The 26,270-nt window shown below is 41.6% G+C and overlaps 1 protein-coding gene across 1 annotated transcript in view; it reads right to left on the reverse strand.

The window, feature by feature from the left end:
- LOC143817602 (uncharacterized) overlaps positions 1-26,031 on the reverse strand; it is a 39,718-nt gene extending 13,687 nt beyond the window's left edge. The window contains exons 1-4 of the mRNA XM_077299091.1: positions 25,914-26,031; positions 20,809-20,955; positions 9,051-9,152; positions 1,516-1,662 (exon numbers count right to left, since the gene is read on the reverse strand). Of these exons, the coding sequence (XP_077155206.1) occupies positions 1,516-1,662; positions 9,051-9,152; positions 20,809-20,955; positions 25,914-25,995 (478 nt within the window). The 5' untranslated portion in view covers positions 25,996-26,031. The remainder of the gene's footprint in view (positions 1-1,515; positions 1,663-9,050; positions 9,153-20,808; positions 20,956-25,913) is intronic.
- Positions 26,032-26,270: the final 239 nt, after the last annotated feature.

Raw genomic sequence — 26,270 nt, forward strand, 5'->3', positions numbered from 1 at the left:
TGTAAAGGGCTATCTTTTATTATTCACATACTTTTCCTTAAAGGGACTCTGTCACCTGAATTTGGAGGGAACAATTTTCAGCCATAGGGGCGGGGTTTTCGGGTGTTTGATTCACCCTTTCCTTACCCGCTGGCTGCATGCTGGCTGCAATATGGGATTGAAGTTCATTCTCTGTCCTCCGTAGTACATGCCTGCACAAGGCAATTTTGCGTTACGCAGGCGTGTACTATGGAGGACATAGTTGTTCCCATGCCCTCACCTTATAGTATTGGGCAGTATGGTAAATACAGAAATGACACCCGTTGTAGCAGATTATCTACACAGATCAACTTCTATAGAAAAGGACTTTGAAATTAGCCATTTTTGTGAGCCTTGTCTTGAAAGCAAAAAAAAATAAAATTACGGTGATCCTCCACCTGATTATCGAGACCCAAAAAATTGACCAATAGAACGCAAGAGCCAAAAATTCCAGTAATTTTATTGCATCGTTGATTGACAAGATTGGGTTTTTGATTAAAAAAAAGTCTGTTTATGTGTCGGGAGTTGTTGTAGGACAAGAACAGCTCGATCTTCGGGTTAATGACGCCGTATCTGGTGCTCTTGCTCTTTCATCCATGTCACCCCATGAGTAGGGTTATGCTCCATGTTCTGGGTTCTGTAATGAGTAGGTGACCTTTAATCGTGGTGGGTCCGTAGAATATATAAATGTTGACATTTCAGCTGGGAGTAGATCATAAAGTGCAAGCGGAGGAAAGACTTGGGATCTTCCAATCTAGAAACATTCTGGAAATTCTGGAAAGAAGGTCAAACATGTTTATAATTGTCGTGAAAACTGGGATTGTAAGAAGAATGCATTACCTTATCAGCTTTGCTGTATAGACTAGGTCAGAATGAGCAGAGTCATTTCGTTAGTAGAGAATGCATGATTTTAAGGTGGCTCTGACCAAATACATCAGGAATATAACAGTATACATTACAGACACAGACTAAGCTCTGTATACAGACCCTCTTTCACTTCCTGACCTGTAGAAAAATGGACTGGACTGAATCAATCCCTGACGATTGTTTTCATTTATTGATACATTCCTGACTATTAAGCCACAAAATGCACAACTTTGCTGCTCTGTTCACTCATAAACGCCAGGGAGGATTAGGCTCCAATATGGCTGCCCCAGGCAAGTTTTTTTGTTATTTGTTTTTTTATTTTTGCTTCTACAGACTTACATCAAATGAATAATATTAAAATTACACAGATATCCTAATAATTACTAATAAATAGAGGGTGACCATTTCAGACCATTTCTTGGTTTGGTAGAAAAAGTCGACGCTCAAATCTGTGAGAGAACCTTCTAGTAAATATTCAATATTCCTGCAGCGCCACCTCTGGAGAAATCGTGCATTACACCTCGGAACTTAATGGGCCCAGACGTTGGGTTCTTTTAATTCGAGAGGATCGTGTTATGGAGATGTATTCTGAGGAGGGTAATTAAGAGTGGAATAAGGCTTCAGAATTACCTTCTGGGGCAACAGGGTGGAAACACCAGACAACACCAGAAACCTTCTGGTCAAAGCAGCAGCCTCTGTTATGGCAGGTAGCCGCAGAGATGCCCGGATAACCACAGTTGGTTCTGGTTTTAGGATCCACTGCACAATGGTCGGCGGCTGTAAGACAGAAAACACAGGATTATCAGGGTGGGTGCACACAGGATTAGCTGCAGACATCTCTACATCAAAAACTTTTGGCAGGAAAAACACTGCAAAAAAGGGTTATTCTTACTGCTAAGAGAGTAGGTTTTGGAGCAGAAAAAACGCAACGTGTGACAGTAGCCTTAGGCTCGACGTCCTTGTTTTTTTACGGCTAGCACTTGTGGTAGCCTACGGGGCCATTCACTTGTTCACAATTTTTGACGATCCAAGTCCAGACACGTCGGATTTTTATCCTGGTGATGGATCAAAAGCAGCAATCAAGGTCTACGAGTCCATGAAAAAAATCAGGCAGCACTCGGATGACATCCGAATGCGCTCCGGTTTTCACAAACAGAAAGGAGAAGAAGAAAAAACTTTTTTTTTTTTGTTTGTTTCCTTGTATGAGACACTCGGACCACACTGATCGATAAATAAAAAAAATAAAATAATCGGTGCACTTTTCTCGCAAGTAGTAAATATTGACGTCTGACCGAGGCTTTAGTTAGATTTTGTGATCAATTTTTTATCTTGAGAATCTGACCTCATGAACTCCAGCTCCCCCAAAAAATTTAAAAGACAAGACTTTAGGCCGGGATCACACATACGCGTGATACGGCCGAGTCTCGCAGGTGAAATCCCTCCTCTGGCGCCGGCACTCCGGAGCGGAGCGTGCAGCTCCATGTGTTGCTGTGCGGCTGCACGCTCTGCTCCGGAGTGCCGGCACCAGAGAAGGGATTTCACCTGCGAGACTCGGCCGTATCTCGCGTATGTGTGATCCCGGCTTTGAAGAGGGTCTGTCACCAGGGCAAAAGTGGGCAGTTTTTGCTATGTAGTATAGTACACTCTATGGAAGATGTTCATAAGTTATTAGTTGCTGTGGACAAACTGAGTCTTTGGGTATCAACATGGCAGGTGAGGTTCAATGTGGAGAAACGTAAAGTTATACATGTGGGCCCTAATAATATGTGGGCAGCGTATGTTGTAGGGGGAGTAAAACTAGGAGAGTCACTTGTAGAGGAGGATCTGGGTGTACTTCTAGATCAGACGAAATCACAGTGTTATGGACTTGAATTATGGATTAGTTAATTAAAAATCCAATATCTCTGGACATCTGGCAGCATCTCCTGTGAGTATATCATTACATTAGAAGGAGACGACATTGGCAGAAAGAACAAACATTCTCTGTGTATTTTTCTTGCTAGCAAATGGTTGCTAAAATATGAAGAAGATAATGGCTTCTAAGGTACACCTCTACAAATCAAATAATTCCATACTATATCGATAATAACCTGACATCAACACCATTCCCAGATACATCTCCAATCGATGGACATAATCGTTTCTGTGGGTTCAAGGATTCAGGATTTTCGGTCTTAGGAAACCACAAAAGTCTAATATCAACCCAAGTTATGGATATATCATAGTCATGCTTGGCTCCGAGAGATGGTGGTCATATTCCACTAGGAGGTTCTTGTAGGAAAATGTTGCATCATCTTTCCGTGCATACAATTAGCCATCCTCCTCTCACCTGACCTTTTTAAGTCATGTATAGAGCAAGATGGCGGCGTTCATGACCAACAGCATGAAATGTCAGTCAGCGGCTTCTAAAGCCAGTATGATATTGTCATGTTTTTTAAGATGGATGAACTTGCAGGACAGGGATGTAATACGACCATCGTACAAAGCATTCATCCGAAATCTGCAGATCAGTTCTGGCCCTGAAGTTAGAAAAGGTACAAAGAAGAGCTGTAAAACTGATGAGGGCATCTTGGTAAGGGTACGTGTCCACTTTCAGGATGGCCGGCGGTTTGGACGGAGCGGCAAACCCACTCCTCCCAAAGCTCTGTGACGTGATGATGCCGGATGTGTTCATTGCACACATCCGGAATCATCGCACCCCACACATAGGGCCCTGTGATTCACCTCGCAGCGTCGCCGCAAGGTACACGGACATGCTGCGATCTTAGAAGACGCGCAGCATGTCCGGAGTCGCAGGGCCGCCGGGTGCGTGTTACCACACATAGTGGACACGGGATTTCATAAAATCCCCTCCACTATGCAGGAACATCTGGACGCTGCGTGTTTGACAGCGTCAAACACGCAGCGTTTCCTGACCGTGGAAACACGGCCTAAAGGGAAAAGATTGAACAACTATATTTTTTTAGTCTTCAGATGGGGTTACATGATTTAACTTGTACAAGTGCATAAATGACAAATATAAAAAATATGGTAAAAAGCTGATTCATATAAAACCCCCTCAAAAAAGAAGAAGCTACTCCCTCCGTATGGAGAAAAAAGGTTCAATCTCCAGAGGAGCAAAGGCTTCTTTACCGTAAGGCTGTGTGCACATGTTCCTGATTTTTTGCAATTTTTCGCTATAATAACACGATAAAACTGCGAAAAAAAACCGCATCCATTAAGCATTCTATTAATAGAATCAATTCCGCAATTTTTGTGCACATGTTGCATTTTTTTCCACGAAAAAAACGCATCGCGGTAAAAAACGCAGCATGTTCATTAATTTTGCAGATTTTTCACGGATTTCCCGCTATTTAATGCATTGGGAAGCTCCGGGAAAAAACGCAAAAAATCCGCGCAAAAAAACGCATATGGATTTCCTGCAGAAGATGTCCGTTTTTGTTCAGGAAATTTCTGCAAAGAATCCTGACGTGTGCACATAGCCTAAGAACTATTCCTCCGTGGGTTAGTCTACCTGGGTGGAATCTGATGGACTTGTGTCTTTTTCCACCCATTCTAATGACAGGTCCATGTAATCTGCCCCTGGGTATATAATATGTGCACAGTAACCCCAGGCCCGTAAATGACATAAATGATGCAGCTGATAGAAACTGAGCTTCTACTAAAAGGATGTTCAGAAGGTTACAGCTCACCTTGGTGAAAAAACAAAAACAAAAAAAAAAATACAATATTTTATTCAGCGATGTTAAGTAAAAGTAAAATAAAAAAAAAAAATAATAATAGCTTCTGGCTATTTTAACAAGAACATAATTAAAGATTTAGCCACCAAATTTCACAATCCAAACTGTATATGTTAATAAACAGATCTCTTAGACCTGATGAGGCCGATGTACTTACTTTGAAAAATCCACACCAGGATTGCTGTATAATCCTTTTTTGGAACGTTTTCATGCCTGATATTAAAATGAGCATTTTATGAGCCCTTCAAAAGATTTGGATTGAATTTTCAAAATAACTACACCAGCTTCATCAGGTCTAAGGCTACTTTCACACTAGCGTTAACTGCAATACGTCGCAAATGCGTCGTTTTGCCGAAAAAACGCATCCTGCAAAAGTGCTTGCAGGATGCGTTTTTTCTGCATTGACTAACATTAGCGACGCATTTGCGACGCATTGCCACACGTCGTGCGACGGTTGCGCCGTGCTGTGGCGGACCGTCGGGAGCAAAAATGTAACATGTAACGTTTTTTGATCATGACGGTCCGCTTTTTCCGACCGCGCATGCGCAGCCGGAACTCCGCCCACCTCCCCGCACTTCCCCGCACCTCACAATGGGGCAGCGGATGCGCTTGAAAAATGCATCCACTGCACCCGTTGTGCGGCGGAGACAACGCTAGCGTCGGCGACCTCGGCCCGACGCACCGCGACAGGCCAAGCCCAACGCTAGTGTGAAAGTAGCCTAAGAAATTTATTTCAGATTTGTCTCGTTGCTTCATTGTATTCTCTATGAGAGAGCTGCTGCCAGACTCCTCTGGCGGTGACTTATTTGCACATCCAAGAAATTCAGCATGTCACATCCTTCTCTGTCCTCTCCTTCTTGGCTGGTTCGGCCAGCTGTCTTATAATGAGTATGCCGGCCTTAACTCTATCACTGTTTTAATTTGTATTCCAAAAATCAATAGTACATGTGAAAATAAGAAACTTTGTAATATATTTTATCAGACTTTTTCTCCTGATCTCATCTTTTATTCTCAAAATTCTCAGTTCACGAGTGAAATGTGTCTTCAGTCATTACAGATTTTCCCATTACTGAGATTAGAGATGACAGTTAGTGCTCATAAAGTTCTATGGAGAACTGTAACTGTCGGTTCAGCAGTTGGTGTCCGCCTCTAGCTCCTCCTTTCTCCATAGAACTTTATGAGCACCAACTGCCATCTCCTATCTCAGTAATTGGAAAATCAGTGATCACTAAAAACAGATTTTAGCCTTGAATCAGGAATGGAAGATCAGTCCCAGGGGAGAAAGAATGAAATTTCCCTGATAAGATGTGCTACAAAGTTTATTTTCAGATGTATTATTGCTTTTTAATGTCCCCCGTGCTGGTGTTGTAGGGAACACTTACTTCCAGATTTCCCCATTGATTGACCATACCAATAACCATAGGACAGGTCATGCACATAACTAAAGATCCTGCTGTGAAGATGAGCCTACAGGTACTGCCGTCAGGATGGCACTATAGAGGCTTCTGTGACCCTGGCAATACAGGTGCTTTTCTAAGGATCTTCTGTAAGATTGGCACTAATGTAGGTACTACTGTGGGGATGAATCTATAATTTCTATATGACACTACTGTGGGGATGAATTTATAATTTCTATGTGACACTACTGTGGGGATGAATCTATAATTTCTATATGACACTACTGTGGGGATGAATCTATAATTTCTATATGACACTACTGTGGGGATGAATCTATAATTTCTATGTGACACTACTGTGGGGATGAATCTATAATTTCTATGTGACACTACTGTGGGGATGAATCTATAATTTCTATGTGACACTACTGTGGGGATGAATCTATAATTTCTATATGACACTACTGTGGGGATAAATCTATAATTTCTATATGACACTACTGTGGGGATAAATCTATAATTTCTATATGACACTACTGTGGGGATGAATCTATAATTTCTATATGACACTACTGTGGGGATGAATCTATAATTTCTATATGACACTACTGTGGGGCTGACTATAATTTCTATGTGACACTACTGTGAGGACGACGCTATAATTTCTATATGACACTACTGTGAGGACGACTATAATTTCTATATGACACTACTGTGAGGACGACTATAATTTCTATATGACACTACTGTGAGGATGAATCTATAATTTCTATATGACACTACTGTGAGGACGACTATAATTTCTATATGACACTACTGTGGGGATAAATCTATAATTTCTATATGACACTACTGTGGGGATGAATCTATAATTTCTATATGACACTACTGTGGGGCTGACTATAATTTCTATGTGACACTACTGTGAGGACGACGCTATAATTTCTATATGACACTACTGTGAGGACGACTATAATTTCTATATGACACTACTGTGAGGACGACTATAATTTCTATATGACACTACTGTGAGGATGAATCTATAATTTCTATATGACACTACTGTGAGGACGACTATAATTTCTATATGACACTACTGTGAGGATGAATCTATAATTTCTATATGTCACTACTGTGAGGACGACTCTATAATTTCTATATGTCACTACTGTGAGGACGACTCTATAATTTCTATATGACACTACTGTGAGGACGACTCTATAGTTTCTATATGACACTACTGTGAGGACGACTCTATAATTTCTATATGTCACTACTGTGAGGACGACTCTATAATTTCTATATGACACTACTGTGAGGACGACTCTATAATTTCTATATGTCACTACTGTGAGGACGACTCTATAATTGCTATATGACACTACTGTGAGGACGACTCTATAATTTCTATATGACACTACTGTGGGGCTGACTATAATTTCTATATGTCACTACTGTGAGGACGACTCTATAATTTCTATATGACACTACTGTGAGGACGACTCTATAATTTCTATATGTCACTACTGTGAGGACGACTCTATAATTTCTATATGACACTACTGTGGGGCTGACTATAATTTCTATATGTCACTACTGTGAGGACGACTCTATAATTTCTATATGACACTACTGTGAGGACGACTCTATAATTTCTATATGTCACTACTGTGAGGACGACTCTATAATTTCTATATGACACTACTGTGAGGACGACTATAATTTCTATATGACACTACTGTGAGGATGAATCTATAATTTCTATATGACACTACTGTGAGGATGAATCTATAATTTCTATATGACACTACTGTGAGGACGACTCTATAATTTCTATATGACACTACTGTGAGGACGACTCTATAATTTCTATATGACACGACTGTGAGGACAACTGTATAATTTCTATATGACACTACTGTGAGGACGACTATAATTTCTATGTGACACTACTGTGAGGACGACTCTATAGTCTCTATATGACACTACTGTGAGGACGACTCTATAATTTCTATATCACACTACTGTGAGGACGACGCTATAATTTCTATATGACACTACTGTGAGGACGACTCTATAATTTCTATATGACACTACTGTGAGGATGAATCTATAATTTCTATATGTCACTACTGTGAGGACGACTCTATAATTTCTATATGACACTACTGTGAGGACGACTATAATTTCTATATGACACTACTGTGAGGACGACTATAATTTCTATATGACACTACTGTGAGGATGAATCTATAATTTCTATATGACACTACTGTGAGGACGATTCTATAATTTCTATATGACACGACTGTGAGGACAACTGTATAATTTCTATATGACACTACTGTGAGGATGACTATAATTTCTATATGTCACTACTGTGAGGACGACTCTATAATTTCTATATGTCACTACTGTGAGGACGACTCTATAATTTCTATATGACACTACTGTGAGGACGACTATAATTTCTATATGACACTACTGTGAGGACGACTCTATAATTTCTATATGACACTACTGTGAGGACGAATCTATAATTTCTATGACACTACGATTTCTATGACACTACTGTGAGGATTATTATAATTTGTCACTCTAGATTCTGTGGTAAAAATGGCACCATATTACTCCTGTGAGGATGCCACCCTAATAATAGTGGATATGACACTACTGTGAGGTTGGTTCCATTTTTAGTACTTTTGATAATACTGTAAAACTGATCTTCTACAAGGACGGCACTATAATACTACTGTGAGTATGACTGGGCATGTTGAAATCCAATATGCTTGATCCTTTTAACCCTTGAAGTGGGTGTAACCCTCATGCACATACGATAGTTGACCAAAAAGATATAATACTACAAGTAGTCCATGCTGTGAGTGCAGGTTATGCTGGGATTTATAGTACATCATCACACTGAAAGTGCCACATAGCTCTGTATCCAACCTCACTGAAACCCAACGTGCCACACCATTGTGCCAATCTTCTAACAAGGGAAATCATCTGTAGCAATGCCGATACTTACGGGGCGCCTGGGCTGATCCACTGGCAGCCAGGACCATGAGGAGGGCCAGCACCCAGCGCAGTCTCCAGCCCATCACCATCTTCTCTCTGCGGGTGGGACGGGCACAGGGGTTATTTTATACCCTCGGACCTGTTTACAACATTCTTTAAATGAGGTTTACTTAGGGAGAGGCCTCGCGCTAATTTTCCTCCCCGCCCTATATATATTTTAAATCAAGTAAAATGTGACGAAGGTGAAATTCCCTCCAGGTCCAGATAAGATGTAATCCTTCATTATGTCAGGGATCGGACGAAGGAAAGGCCGGGCCTGAGAGCCGGTAATAATAATGCCGGACGGACCAACCAGCGGGGGCTAGTCTGCCCTCTACATGGCATCCCGGACCCCCACCCGAAGGCTGACCGAAGATGAGTTGTAAATGGGCCCTTGGCTAAAAGAGTCCTAGTGGTAGTGCACAATGTTATGCCTTTATTTATATGGTATCCTCCGCAAGGCGCGATTATGGGGAGAGCACAGCGGGCAGAAGTCCAGGGGCTTTTACCACACTGGGGACTGGGGGGTCTTCACTATAGCCCTCCTTAACCCGGTCAATCTGTTCTTCATCCTTCTATCTACCTACTATCTATATATCATCTATTATCTATCTATTATCTATTATCTATCTATCTATTATCTATCTATCTCTATTATCTATGTATCTATCTATTATCTATCTATTTATCTATTATCTATCAATTATCTATCTATCTATATCTATCTGTCATCTATCTATTATCTATCTATCATCTATCTATTATCTATCTATCTATCTATCTATTATCTATCTACTATCTATCTATTGATCTATCTATCTATTATCCATCTATCTATCATCTATCATCTATCTATCTATCTATCTATTATCTATCTATTGATCTATCTACCTATTATCCATCTATCTACTGTATATAATCTAGCTATTATCTATCTATTATCTATCTATCTATTATTATTATTTACTGTATATAGCACCATTGATTCCATGGTGCTGTACATGAGAAGGGGTTACATCAAAATACAAATATCACTTACAGTAAACAAACTAACAATGACAGACTGATACAGAGGGAAGAGGACCCTGCCCTTGCGGGCTTACATTCTACAGGATTAAGGAGACAGTAGGTCGGGGGTTGCAGTAGCTCCGATGGTGTTGAGGTGGCCGTGTGGTCATTACAGGCTGTAAGCTTCTTTGAAGAGATGGGTTTTCAGGTTTCTTTTGAAGGATCCAAATGTGGTGGATAACCGGATGTGTTGGGGCACAGAAAACCAGAGGATGGGGGATATTCGCGAGAAGTCCTGGATAAGTGTGGAGGAGAGGAGGAGGTCTTGGGAGGACCGGAGATTACGTGAGGGAAGATATTGAGAGATTAGTGTGGAAATATATGGAGGAGAAAGGTTATGGATGGCTTTGTAGGTCAGTGTTAGTAATTTAAACTAGATACGCTGAGGGAATGGGAGCCAGTGAATGGATTTGCAAAGAGGGGAAGCAAAGGAGAAGTGAGGAGAGAGATTAATTAGGCAGCAGAGTTAAGGACGGACTGGAGGGGTGCGAGCGTGTTAGAAGGTAGGCCACAGAGGAGGATGTTGCAGTAGTCGAGGCGGGAGATGATTAGGGCATGCACAAGCATTTTAGCAGATTGACGGTTGAGGAAACGACGGGTTCTGGAAATATTTTTGAGCTGGAGGCGACAGGAGGTGGTGAGAGCTTGGATGTGCGGTTTGAAGGACAGGGCAGAGTCCAGGGTTACTCCGAGGCAGCGGATTTTGGGACAGGGGAAAGTGTGAATTCATTTATTGAAATAGATAGATGAGGTAGGGAAGATATGCGAGATGTAGGAAAGATAATTAGTTCAGATTTGTCCACATTGAGCTTGAGGAAGCGAGACGAGAAGAAGGAGGATATGGCTGATAGACACTCTGGGATTCTGGAGAGCAGACAGGTGACATCTGGGACAGAGAGGTAGATCTGAGTGTCATCAGCTTATAGATGGTACTGGAAGCCATATCTATTTATCTATCTATCATCTATTATGTATCTTTTATGTATCTATTATCTATCTATTATCTGTCTATTGTCTATCTATCTATCTATTAATCATCTATCTATTATGTATCTTGTGATGGTGTGATATGCTATGTGGGTATCATTTTTGTGTATATTTCTATTTTACTTATTTTCATGGTGTTCTCTTGTTGGATGAGTTGTTATTTGCCATCTGATATTCTCCCCACAGTTCTGTATTTTTATCTCTCCACAGGGTCAGTGAATAATGTTGTTTGCTAATATGCTAATGACATGTTGACCTAGCTTGTTGAAACAATGAGCCCCTGAGACCTTCCCCCTCCTGACCTGTGAATGAGGAGGGAGACTTGTAAATATCAGGGAGGTGAGACACAGATCAGTCCTGGGTGGAACGATGATGTGAAGAGGATATCAGAGAGAAAGAAGAGTATATGGACTATGTGATCCTCTGTTGATGGACTTTTATCCTGTTACTGAACTGCATTCGTGTTCTGGACTAGTGTATCCTCAGTGTGGTGGATCGTATATATGGACCTTTTGTATTTTTGCGTAAATAAAGGTTCTTGGATCTTTTCACTCATCTCTTGCTCTGTTGATTGTGTGATACTGGAGAAGGAATCCGTGACATATCTATTATGCATCTATTATCTATCTATTATTTGTTTATCTATATATCTAATATTTATCTATCTATCTATTATCCATCTATGTATCTCATTGCTCTAAAATGTAAAGTGTAAAGGCGCTACAGAAATACAAAAAAATATTATTTTATTAATATTAATCATCTATCAATCATTTTTTCTTTCTATTTATCTATCTGTGTTTGTATCTAGAAAAGAAAACACAGCAGCATTCTATAGGAGCCAATATATATGTAAACACTGAAGACATTGAATCTAAACTGTGTTATTACTCAGTAAGATGTACTTACAAAAATGAAGGTTCTTAGCGCATAAATTGGCCAATTCATGTGTGCCCATCAACCACGGCAAGGTGACCTCCCTCTGATGGGTCCCTGATCTACTGTACATGCCTCTCCTGAGCTATCAGCCTACAGTTAAATGGACAAACGTATCTCTCCCGGGCCATGAGCCTACAATTCAAATGTATAAGTAGAACTGATATATATCACCTGCTGGTTAATGGGAGGAGTGCAGGAGTGTGTTTGTATCTATCTCGATCAACACAAAACCTACAAAAAAACTACAAAAAATTTAAAAAGCAAAGGCAGCATTCTAGAATAATAATATACAAAATATTGTCTAAAGTGGCAACGTTTCGTGACAGACAGAATTTTTTTCAAGTGAAAATGTTTTTTAGTTGTTTTTTGTTTTTGAGGGGGCGTGGGTTGAAATAGGTTGAGTTTCATCAGAAATGTCACCACATATGCCAATAAAAGTACATTAAAGTACATACTTTTGGATTCTTGAGTGAAGGGCTGCGATCAGGAAGTGAGTGAGTGGGAGGCTGAGGCCACATGGCAGCTAGAGGTTCTCTGTTACTGAGGAGAGAAGAGAACTCAGCTGGAGGAATGGAGCAGTTACCAAAAAGCAGAGCTGCGAACGGAAATTTCAGGGTCCCATACTGGCAAAATTTTCAGGCCCCCTTTAGATTCCACCCCAGCTCCACCTCCACTCCGCAAACCTTCCTCAGACCCATCGCCCACTCTTGGAAAAACTCCACATCTGCACCACATCCTCACCAATCACACATTAACAATTCCCACTGAACACCAGATCACATACACAGCCAACAGCTTTTGTTTTGGCCAAAATATTTTTTTAAGCCACCACCACGACAAGGAGACTCTTTTTGCCGGGCCCTACTCTACCCTAACCTATTAAACATTTCTTAAAATTTCCAATACTCTTATTAGGTATATTTTTATTCATTTTTCTTTAAGGGAATGTGTCACATACATTTTTTTTAAATAATTAACACCAGATTGTGATAATTTTTGTATAATCTGTATTTCTGATTGCAGATTATTGTATTTTGTTTTCTGTACATTTCTAGAAGCCGTTCAGGTCCTTTCTCGGCTGCGGCTAAAATCTGACGTTCCGTAATCCTCATCGCTGTCTGTCATAGGGGTGAATGAGAGGCATGAAGGAAGCGGCCACGGCGGATATTCAGCAGAATGTCAACGTGACTGTCCGCGCCAAACTTCTGCTTCAAGATCCGCCATGCGAACTGCCCTAATAATTAACCCATATATTGTGTATAGGGGATAAGTATTAGGTTACTAGAATATCCCCTGTAAGACAGGCAGCTGTACCTTATTGCAGGCAGCAGTCAGTAGGGTTGAACTTAGTAGTAGTTAATAGTTTGCAGACAGCAGACTCTGAACATTTTTTATTACCTTTTGCGCATTACTGCCCTTTTCCAAGATGGCATCTTTGGTCTCATGTGCACTGTGTCTTCCTGCTATAAAACTCCACCCCAGCCTTCAGTCTGTAGGAAACTTCAGAGGAAAATGCAATCACGCAGAAAGTCTATGAAGCACAGTTATTCTTGAGGATACTTGACACGAATAAGTCCCTGTTTTAATCCAAACACAGATAGATATGCTTAGAAGGCAGTTAAAATAATATCTTAGCTCAACCAGGGAGGTCTGGGTAATAGTCTCAGGTTTTTGCAGAGCAGCAACAGCTTACATGTCCAGCAAATGCAGATGGAAGTAAACACAAGCAGCAGATGAAGGAGGATTACTGGATCTGGTGTATGCAGCAGGAACTCAGAGCAGAGTAGCAGGATCACCACACAGGTTCACAGGAGCAGGTATATAGCCAGGGAGTCACCAGGGTCAGGAACTGGATGCAAGGCAGAATACTCTAACACTGTTATGATCCTTAGTGGTTGAGGATCACAAATAACTCCAGCTAAGTAACAAACATAGGACAAGCTCTAGGGAGGTGGCAAACTGGACTGACCGCAAATCTGAACCTATCCAAACACACTAGAAGTAGCCGGTGAACGTGCCTAAAAATCCTAAACGTCTCGAGCCAGCCTGAGGAACTAACTACCCCTAGAGAGAAAGAAAGACCTCTCTTGCCTCCAGAGAAATAATCCCCAAAGATATAGAAGCCCCCAACGAATAATAACGGTGTGGTAAGAGGAAGGCACATACACAGGGGTGAAAGCAGATTCAGCAAATGAGGCCCACTAATAATAGATAGCAGAAAATAGTAAAGGGGTCTGTGCGGTCAGTAAAAAACCCTTACAAAATATCCACACTGAGATTTCAAGAACCCCCGCACCAACTAACGGTGCGGGGGGAGAAACTCAGTCCCCTAGAGCAACCAGCAAGCGAGGAAATCACATTTTAGCAAGCTGGACAAGAAACAAGATAAATGCTGATGATCAAAAAATTAACAAACAAAAACTTAGCTTGTCTTGTAGAGACTGGGAGCAAGGTAGTCACAAGGGATCTGAAGAGCACTGATTACATTGATAGCAGGCAAGGAACTGAGTATCCAGGTGAGCTAAATAGGAAACCAACCAAGGATAACGAACCAGCTGATGCTGCCAACCTGCAGAAAGACAACACTACACAGTACCGCTTGTAACCACTAGAGGGAGCCCAAAAATAGAGTTCACAACAAACACAGACTGAAGGCTGGGGTGGAGTTTTATAGCAGGAAGACACAGTGCACATGAGACCAAAGACTCCATCTTGGAAAAGGGCAGTAATGCACAAAAGGTAATAAAAAATGTTCAGAGTCCTGACAGGCGGCCTCCAGCTTCACACTGCACAAGCAGGGAGGCGGGCACAAGAAGAGTAGCGGGTGGTGAGAGGACCAGCGGGCAGGCAATTGGGAGGTCGGGTGGGGGAATAGAAGGTCGGATGGGCAAGAGAGAGAGAGAGAGAGGTTCAGAGGACTGTGTAAAGAGTACTGAAGCTACAAAATGACATGGTGGTAATGTGGAGGCGGCCTGCTCCAGCTTGGTAGTCTGAGATAGACATGGACTTTGCGCGTGAGGAGTGTGTGTTTGTTAATGTGGGAGTATGTTTGTCTGTGCTGTGATTATAGATGCTGTGATGTGTCTTGTACTCTCAGGAGTGGTCCTTCCCCATCAGGGCACCATGGGTATCTAGCTCGTCCTGGCTGGTGGGTCCGAACTCCTAATGTTTGCAGCCTTGTATGCAGAAGTGGAGCCATTGTGTCAGCATTGAAATGCTGCTCCAAAGTGCTGCTGTAAGGTAGTAGATAGTAGTTCAATTTGGTAACTGGTGGGGCTGTAAGGAAGAAGACCGGGCTGCGGGTACCTGTACTGAGACGGGTCCGGGACTATTGAGGCTGTGTCCCCTGTTGCCCAGGTGAAGGAATAGGGGACCGGACAGGTCCCATGACCCGTAAGGAGGGGGCCCGGGTGAGCCGGAAACCAGGGGAAAAGCGCGCAAAGCGAGGCAGATTTTCCCACAGTCGGAGAGAGGACAGCGGTGTGAGCAGCGCGCTCTGCACCCTGAGCGCCAGCGCCGTGACAGACTGCAGTTGACGGCTCCTGGTTCCACTAGCGGGGTAGTGAGAGTAAAGAGCGCCATGCACCCAGTGACTGTGGATACCGCGTATGTGTGGAGAAGTGAGGGTCGGGTAAAGGACACTGGTTTGCGGCCCAGGATTGCTGCGGCCCTTTTTGCTTTGGCTGCACAGGCACATGGATTAGGGGCTCAACGGGTAAAACCGGAGACTGCCCGTTGCCGCCAGAAAACGGATCATCGTTCAAGGAGCCCCATCTGTTGCCTGTGTTACAACCCCCAAGGGATCATCTGTGGTGGAGGAACATAAAGGACACAATAAGTTTGATAATTGGACTGTTATTATTTTTGCATTTGCTTTCCACCATTTAACAATTTATCTCCCTTTGAGGAGTTTTGTTAATTAAATTGTTAAAATTTGTTAACCCTTATTCTGCCTCCTTTGCATCACTGTGTGGCGCCCCAGGGTCCTGGTCATCGCAGTGGTATTGCTTTCCTCTCGGGGAGAGTGATGCTATGTTTGGAGGCAAGGAAGGATAACTGCATCCAGGTACCACAAACATGCAACACTTCACACTCCAGGCCACCAGGGGGAGCTTCTGCTCCTATTTACTAGGTCACTCCCCACATATATATAACTGGTGGTCTGTAGGGAAAGTGAGTCAGTTCTTCGGGGAAGCTGTTTCTGGCAGTAGCAAATTCCTGTCAGAGAACAGAGGAGAGGGTTCACGGAGCTGTGCATGCTCACAGAGCTGAAGCTCCCAGAAAGAGACATTGAAGGCCGAATTGTTTGCAGCGAGCGTGCAGGAGAGGAAGCACAGGAGAGGATACCAAAAGGGGACCAGCCCCGAGCAGGCTGCCTCCTTCTGAGGCGCGGAAACTTCGGTAGCTGGAACACCGAGGTTGTGAGGACCTCTACGCCTTACATCAAAGACCGTCAGGACAGCTAATTGCACATTACCTGTCCGCACCTACACCCAGGAGGCACTGTGACACCCATAGAGCCAGGTCATCTAAGAGATCCTATAAACAGACTCAAGCCACCAGTCATACAGGTTTTGCTCTATCCTATCTGGGGGACAGAGAGAGAGACACCACATCTGTGAAGACCTTATGTGAAGCCTTAGGCAGTAAGGGACTACACCACTACAGCACAAAGGAAGGCTTTTATTCTCCACCTGGACAAGGGGACTCTGGACTTGCCTCCAAACCGCCTCTCTGCGCCTCTCACGATACCACCATCTTCACACTGTGAAGCTCTGAGGATATACTTCACCTGTGGGAAGGTATACCATCTAGCTGCCATAATATGACCCCAGCGGACCCCTTAAAGCAGCGCGGCTGACCCGGTCCATGGCCCTGGGACGTCCGTGTAAAAGGGAAAGGTCTTTAAAGGGATAAAGTTTGTGTTCGTGACGCCACCTGTGGCATTCGGTCAGGGTGACGACGCTGCTTTAACAGGTCTGCTGGGGTGATTTTATGGCAGCTAGATGGTATACCTTCCCACAGGTGAAGTGTATCCCCAGAGCTTCCCGGTGTGTAGATGGTGGTATGGTGAGAGGCGCAGAGAAGAACTAGGACACAAGGTTGCAGTCTCTATACCTTTACTGAAGACTTCAGCATCCATAGTCCAGGGCACCAGATCACAGGGCAGGCAGAGTCAGGCCGGTTTGGAGGCAAGTGCAGAGTACCCTTGTCCAGGTGGAAATAAAAGCCTTCTTCTAGCGCCGTGGTGTTGTAGTCCCTTACTGCTAAGCTTTTCATAAGGTCCTCACAACTGTTGTAGATGTTCTGTCTTTCTCTGTCCCCCGGATACGATCGGACAAACCCGTAAGATTGGTGGCTTGAGGCGGTTTATAGGGACTCTATCATGCCCCAGCCTCTAAGGGGTGCCGCCATGCCTCCTGGGTGTAGGGGCGGACAGGTAACGCAAAATTAGCTGTCTTGCCGGTCTCTGAAGTAAAGCATAAAGGTCCTTACTCCCTCGGTGTTCTGGCTACCAGGATCCTGCACCTCAGAAGGAGGCAGCCTGTGCAGGGCTGGTCCCCTTCTGGTATCCTCTCCTTTGCTTCCTCTCCATACACGCTCGCTGCAATACAATTCTGCCTTCAATATCTCTTTCTGGAAGCTGCAGCTCTGAGGGCATGCACAGCTCCTTTAACCTTCTGTCCACCTCAGACTACTGTCTGGAACTCACTATCTTTCCCTACAGACTACCAGTTACAGTACCGACCAAAAGTTTGGACACACCTTCTCATTTAAAGATTGTTCTGTATTTTCATGACTATGAACATTGTACATTCACACTGAAAGCATCAAAACTATGAATTACCACATGTGGAATTATATACTTAACAAAAAAGTGTGAAACAACTGAAATTATGTCTTATATTCTAGGTTCTTCAAAGTAGCCACCTTTTGCTTTGATGACTGCTTTGCACACTCTTGGCATTCTCTTGATGAGCTGCAAGAGGTAGTCACCCGGAATGGTCTTCCAACAATCTTGAAGGAGTTCCCAGAGATGCTTAGCACTTGTTGGCCCTTTTGCCTTCACTCTGTGGTCCAGATCACCCCAAACCATCTTGATTGGGTTCTGGTCTGGTGACTGTGGAGGCCAGGTATATAAGACATAATTTCAGTTGTTTCACACTTTTTTGTTAAGTATATAATTCCACATGTTAATTCATAGTTTTGATGCCTTCAGTGTGAATGTACAATTTTCATAGTCATGAAAATACTGAAAAATCTTTAAATGAGAAGGTGTGTCCAAACTTTTGGACTGTACTGTATATATATATATTGGGAGTGACCTAATAAATAGGAGCAGAAGCTGGTGACCTGTAGTGTAAACTGTGTTGCATGTTTGTGGTACCTGGATGCAGTTATCCTTCATTGCCTCCAAGCGAAGCATCACTCTCCCCGAGAGGAAAGCAATACCACTGCGACGACCAGGACCCTGGGGCGCCGCAAAGGCACAACTTGAGCAGAGAACTTTCCAGATGGTCATCTTCTCCTGATTCTTGGCACACATTTGTAGTGGTTCACTCAAGCAGAGGTTTGTTACAATTCAGTCTATAGGTGGCAGAAGCTCAGTCAGATGATTCTACTATAGTTAGTTAGGCCCGGTCCACACTCTCTTAGTCAGGGACAATAGCAGGTGTACCTTCGTTAAGGTTCTCTTCCATCCCAATCAAAGGTTTTAAGACCAATCAAAAATATCAGCTAGAGGTGAGAGAGTGTATAACACTCTGAGGTCCCCTAGTACTGTAGTGAATACTTTTCAAGCTCTTTATGCCAAATACAGCCTTAGTAATGTCCACGTGACCTCAACATGTGTATGTTATAAGTAAACTGATGGTGGCTGTTATGACTGCTGCCACACAATATCTATAATTTTTATTCAGTGATATATGGCTTTATCTCCGTATCTTCATTTATCCAGATTCACCCCAAATGACTGCTGCATTCCCTGCCTTGGCTTTTACCCAGGATATGACAATCTTCCTTGATTGGCTGTGCTATACCCTGTGATGTGCTAGCTGTAAGGCATTATAGAGACACATGCATGGCCACTCGTGAGGTCATGAAATCCTTTTCTGGCTCATGCAATCTTCTGCTTTGTGAAAATTGATGGTTGCACATGAATTTGCATCGAGTCAATTAATTCATCTCTAGTATCAACTCCAATGAGTCTGCTCAGTAAATCATTACACCATGACTAGGGTGGGACCGGATAAGATTGTTACGTGACCTCTGGTCCACGTGTCGTGTGACTCTTGTATCTCAGTGCTGGCTGAGGGATACGTGTATTGTGTGGTCAACCCAAGTTAGGTGATGTCAAGAGTTTGTGCAAAAGTAAAACCGAGTAACTTGTGACCTGCCGATTTTTGTACACCCTCCCTCCTCTTTTGAAGATGCTTCTCATCTGGACCCTTTTTTTTATCCATAATCTAAAATGGGATTTGTGTACCATTTAAAGCAAAGTCCTCATTTGGATTAATTTATTTTCTTATGGTTCATCTCTTAACTAGTAATTACTTAGTGTAATGTAACAGTCAGAATTTTCTCCTTTATAAGTAGGAATTCTAATGATCGCCAGCGGGCAAAAACTAAATTACTAGTGATTAATAAATTAGTAATTTTTTTTACTGAAACAGCGCCCCCCATAGGATAACTATGGTATGGCAGCTTAGCCTCATTTACTTAAAAAGGGCTGATTTGAAATACCGTAAATAGTCCATAATGACGCCATTTCTTAAAAATAAAAGTATAGTAGATGATTTTTATATTCTCATTTTTTTCATTCCCATATAACTCTTTTATGTTCTTGTCCTGCCCATTGAGGGATAACATCTGACGTCAGCATGGCGCTGAGCGATTTCTGGGAAAAGTCGGTTTCACATCTCCGACAGTCACAGTCCAAGGTCGGACAGCGAGGTTCGGGGACTGACCACCAAACTAGTTCGAACCCAATTTTGACAGCCTTATATATGTAAACAAGGGGCTGTGAAAATCACTTCGAAGGGTCAAATTTTGGATGTCAAGCACTGACACAATAATAGGGAACCCATTTTGTCTTTTGCTCTGTGGCCCCTTTGTATGCCACTGATCTGAGAATCTAAAGAGTTACATATTATAAATTAAAAAAAAAATTGCGAAACGCGTCTTCGTTTCCAATTGCAGCTTTATTACTTTACAAAAGTGCCTGACTTTATATACATTTAGAAAGAGGGAAAGTAGATATGAAACATGAGGGTCGTGTCTTATGGTGTTCTTCCACTGGCAGAGACCGGGCTGTCCATCAAAATCCGATTACAATAGGCATTCTATGGGAGAAAAGTAATAATTAACAAGGGCACTGGATACTTAACCAAAGCATGACTCCAAAGATTTTGATGCATTGGAACAATAAACATAATTGAACAAAAGAAAACATAAACTTTGCTTCTTTTTACTCCCCAAAAAGCTAAACCATTGTCCGTTCACTTCGATAATGTAGCACAGTCCCATTGAAGTGAATGGGACTGAGCTGCAGTACCTGACACAACCAGGGGATCAGAGCGGCGCCTTTTCCTTCCAACCTCTTATAACCACTGTAAATTAGCAATAAATGCAGTAATTGTTTTCACATTATAAAAACGTTCCAACCTATCCTCTTATTTTGATACATTGAAAGAATAGAAATTGTTTTTGAGTCCATACAATTCTATACATCTTACCATCATCTGGCCGAGGGTAGAAGCACCAGATGGCATCTGGGTTCATATTGTTATAGCAGCAACCCTTGTTGAAACATTCAGTTGGTGAAATGCCGGCATGTCCACAATTTACTCTTACGACTGGTTCGACAGTGCATTGTCGCTCAGCTGAAAAATGGAAAAAAATATATATAAGATCAGTGTCAGGCTTCAGCTGTAAAGCTAACAGGAAATCGAGTTTATAGTAGCTGAATGAAACTTCATAGAACATTTGTGTTTTACTAATTTAAAGAGGACCTGTCATTTACTCCACAAGTTTGACTGAAATATCTCCTAAAAATCCCCGCAATCCCCTGATTCCGACACTCTTTTCCGTTTTGCGCTGCGTCACTGCATTGAAAAGATATTCACATTTGTTTCTTCTGGAGCACACTATGTGAAATCTTTGCTTCTAGTCCAACTGGGCGTTTATTTAGAGTCTTCTGTAGGGAACATTGCTCTTTCAACCCTCCCTTTCAGATGATGCCAATCACAGCTAGCAGTCTACAACGCTGCTGAGCTGTGATTGCCAGTGTATGGTAAGGAGGATTGAAAGCGCATGTCCCCAGAGAAGATTCTGGAGAAACACCCAGTTGTGCTACAAGCAGAGATTTCACATACTGCACTCCAGAAGAAACAAATGTGAATATCTCTGCAATGGAGCGATCCAGAGCAAAAGGGAAAAAAGTAGAAGAATCAGTGGAATGCAGGGATTTTTACAATTTATTTAACAAATTTTTTTGAGCAAGTGACAGGTCCTCTTTAACTCCCTAAACCTATATTAAGATAATATTTAATAACATCAGGAGACGTGTAACTTTTTAGGATCACACATAAGTTAGAGAGGGACCTGCGAGATTAAGTTGTCGATACAGAGTGTAGGAGGCTCTAGATGCAGTGTGTTAAGTAGGGATACTTTGGAGTGGAGGAAGCCTGGGGCTCTATTGCCCCAATCCTGAGTGGCCCATATATAGAAATTTTTCTATACTTGCCAACTTCCAGATCATTTAGGAGACTTTCAAAAAAGGGAAGACTTCCTTTGGACTAAGACCAGTGGTCTGACTTGACGATAACAGGACCCAATGAAAAATGTTCAGCTGAGCCCACAACTACAGTCATATGAAAAAGTTTGGGCACCCCTATTAATCTTAAGCTTAATGTTTTATAAAAATTGTTTTTTTTGCAACAGCTATTTCAGTTTCATGTATCTAATAACTGTTGGACACAGTAATGTTTCTGCCTTGAAATGAGGTTTATTGTACTAACAGAAAATGTGCAATCTGCATTCAAACAAAATTTGACAGGTGCATAAGTATGGGCACCCTTATCATTTTCTTGTTTTAAATACTCCTACCTACTTTTTACTGACTTACTAAAGCACTTTTTTTGGTTTTGTAACCTCATTGAGCTTTGAACTTCATAGCCAGGTGTATGCAATCATGAGAAAAGCTACTTAAAGTGGCCACTTGCAAGTTGTTCTCCTGTTTGAATCTCCTCCGAAGAGTGGCATCATGGGCTCCTCAAAACAACTGTCAAATGATCTGAAAACAAAGATTATTCAACATAGTTGTTCAGGGGAAGGATACAAAAAGCTGTCTCAGAGGTTTAACCTGTCAATTTCAACTGTGAGGAACATAGTAAGGAAATGGAAGAACACAGGTACAGTTCTTGTTAAGGCCAGAAGTGGCAGGCCAAGAAAAACATCAGAAAGGCAGAGAAGAAGAATGGTGAGATCAGTCAAGGACAATCCTCACCATCTCCAGAGAGCTGCAGCATCAACTTGCTGCAGATGGTGTCACTGTGCATCGGTCAACTATACAACGCACTTTGCACAAGGAGAAGCTGTATGGGAGAGTGATGCGAAAGAAGCCATTTCTGCAAGCACGCCACAAACAGAGTCGGCTGAGGTATGCAAAAGCACATTTGGAGAAGCCAATTTCTTTTTGGAAGAAGGTCCTGTGGACTCATGAAACCAAGATTGAGTTGTTTGGTAATACAAAAAGGCGTTATGCATGGTGGCAAAAAACACAGTGCGTTGTATAGTTGACCGATGCACAGTGACACCATCTGCAGCAAGTTGATGCTGCAGCTCTCTGGAGGTGGTCTGAGGATTGTCCTTGACTGATCTCACCATTCTTCTTCTCTACCTTTCTGATGTTTTTCTTGGCCTGCCACTTCTGGCCTTAACAAGAACTGTACCTGTGTTCTTCCATTTCCTTACTATGTTCCTCACAGTGGAAATTGACAGGTTAAATCTCTGAGATAGCTTTTTGTATCCTTCCCCTGAACAACTATGTTGAATAATCTTTGTTTTCAGATCATTTGACAGTTGTTTTGAGGAGCCCATGATGCCACTCTTCAGAGGAGATTCAAACAGGAGAACAACTTGCAAGTGGCCACTTTAAGTAGCTTTTCTCATGATTGCATACACCTGGCTATGAAGTTCAAAACTCAATGAGGTTACAAAACCAAAAAAAGTGGTTTAGTAAGTCAGTAAAAAGTAGGTAGGAGTATTTAAAACAAGAAAATGATAAGGGTGCCCATACTTATGCACCTGTCAAATTTTGTTTGAATGCAGATTGCACATTTTCTGTTAGTATAATAAACCTCATTTCAAGGCAGAAACATTACTATGTCCAACAGTTATTAGATATATGAAACTGAAATAGCTGTTGCAAAAAAAACAATTTTTATAAAACATTAAGCTTAAGATTAATAGGGGTGCCCAAACTTTTTCATATGACTGTATCATGGGCGCTAAGGGTATTTTTATTATTATTTCGGCCAAACGGACCATTGGCAACTTCTGAACCTACTATGATTATACCTCTGGCTGATTCCCACTACCTGGTGCTTGGGGGGTAAAAGGGGTGAGGTTATGAAAAAAAATAGCATTTTGGCAATTAAGTGTTACCTAAGTGAAACTATATGCTGCCATTTTTTGCCATTTTATTCTAAAGTGGTTCAACCAAGTTGACCAAGACCAAGTTGCACCACTGATCTTGACTTTAAGAAAAAGCTGCAACTTTTTTGGATATCCCAAAATATTTACTTTTTAAATACCGTATGTGTTCACACCAGAGTCACAACCACCCAGTGCTGATGGGACCAAAACCCCGTCCACCCGCTATTAACTAATGGCGGACAGCTTTTCAATGGTTTGACTGGAGCTGCTAGCTGGGTCAGTGGGACTTTGGTCAAATCGGCAGGTGGAAGGGGTCATTTTGTCACCAGTGAGAGCCATTCATGAAGTCCATGTGGCTCTCAGAGGGGGTCGACTGTTATTGTACCGGCTTGTTCGCGATGACTATTGCTACTTTAATCTGACTTCTAGCTTTGTGCATATATTGAGATTTATTTATACCACTCAAGGGCGTTTTTTATTCCGTTTCTTCATATGAAGTCGTTCCATATTATAAGACAAAAATTAAAGGGGTTGTCCATGTTTAGGGTCTTTTTTTACTTATATACATTTATATGGAGCTGAAAAACATGTTTACGTTCAGGTTTCATTAAGAATTTTGCCTCATTTGCCTTCTATAGCCTCCGAGCTGCACTGTGCTCCAGAATGAGTTAACTGAGTATTCGTCAGTGAGCTCCTTATTATAGCCTGATGGGAGAATTTGTAATTTTGTTTTCTCTCTTCTTTTTTTAGCTCTTCTCAGCTGATTTATTATGACCACTGACCACATCAGAGTTGAATGTACCGTGAAACAAAGAGCCTGTAAAAGCCAAAAGGTGCAATACTTTTCATGAAACTGAATTGCAAAAACGATTTTTATCCCAAATACATGCATTTAAGTAAAAAAAAAACAAAACTGTAAAAGCTAAACGTTGTTTAAAGTCCCTGTATAGGAAGTAAAATTTAGCTTGTCAATATTTAACTCCCTTGACAACTTTTAACAGCAGTCAAGTGGGCAGCATCCATGTTTCCATCAAGGCTTTTTCCTTTAATAAACAAGTATAAAGTTGTGGGGCTCAAAAGCTAGAACTTTTTTTGTGCAGTACAATGTTTTGAGTATATTTTGTGATAGATATAATGTTTAGATTAATATTCTTTTCTGGTGATATCAAGAAGAAAAATGTGAAAAAAGGTTTATTTTTTAAATGTTTTATTTTTAATATTGGTGAGATATGGTTTTGGGTCCTTAGGAGCAGAGCTGGAAGCTATGGTTCGGGCTAGCAATAGCATTTTTCTTATTATACTTAGTCAAGTTTTTTATTTTATTTTTTATTTTTTTAAATTTTGTACATGGTAATCCATATATAATGTTGATTTTCCCCTGTAACTGGGGTTGACATTTTAGCCCCAGTTACAGGTAGAATAAATATTACTAACTAATTTGGATTCGGATTAAAAAATAGCAGGAAAAAAAGTTGTTAAAAAAGAATTTGCAAAAACATTTTTTGAAAACAAATCAAGTGTCTATTCCTTGTTGGAGAAGGGATTTTTGTATCACTAGGTATCACTAAGCAAGGAATGACCTGTTTGCTATGTTAAAAGATGTTAAAAAAAATTGTAAATGTTTTTATTTCTTTATTCATCAACATGTAGTTCTATTGTGTTATCTCAGGAGGTTTTGCAACTTTTTGCCAACTCAGTTTGACACCTAGAACTGAACTGGTCCCATTGGTCCTTCCTCTTAATTCCTCTTTTCAGAAGTTCTTCCTTATCTCTTTATCTCAATATCTTCTCTTCTCTTCCCACTTTGTTTTCTTAACTGATTTGTAAGTTAAAAAAAAAAAAAGTAGTGATCATCCTAAATCTTATTGAGAATCGGGCAGAAACTGTTTATTCTCCCCACAGTGCCTCCACAGGAGAAACAAAGAATTGCACTTAATGCTTATAAGAATCAATGGGCTACAAAGATAGGCTACCAATGTTACAGATCCTCCAAAGACACTCTTTCTAGCTGCTCTTCACTCTGGCTTATGGATGATGATCCTGAGTGGTTGGACCTCCTTTTCCATTAACCCATAATTCCCAAATGTATTATTTGAACATGGATTTTCCAGTGAAACGTATGATTTACCGTATCAGACAAATCTAGGGAACCTTCTTTAAAGCTAGCTAGTATTCTACTTACTGAGCGCAGCCTGTCCATGTACGGAGATGAAGGACCCAACAATGAGGATGATGACAAATAAACAAAACACTTTGTAATTCATGGCTGGCCTCCTCACTTGGTCTTGCTGGTGGAATAGAGTGCAGAATGGACGATTCTCCAGGGGGATCACTTTATATTCTTGGGTTGTTGTTTGCTATGTCTTATCCATAGGGTGGGTCTCCCGAAATGTTGGCTAACATAATGGTCTCTGGTGGTTGGCCTTTGTTTTGGCACGGAACAGGTCCAGTGAGTCACCAACTTCTCCATCTTATCTTAGCTAAGAAGCTGCCAATTTCAATATTATATTGGGTGGAAAATTCCTGGTATTCGAAGCAG

Source organism: Ranitomeya variabilis, chromosome 3 (assembly GCF_051348905.1).
Source record: "Ranitomeya variabilis isolate aRanVar5 chromosome 3, aRanVar5.hap1, whole genome shotgun sequence".
NCBI lineage: Eukaryota > Metazoa > Chordata > Amphibia > Anura > Dendrobatidae > Ranitomeya > Ranitomeya variabilis.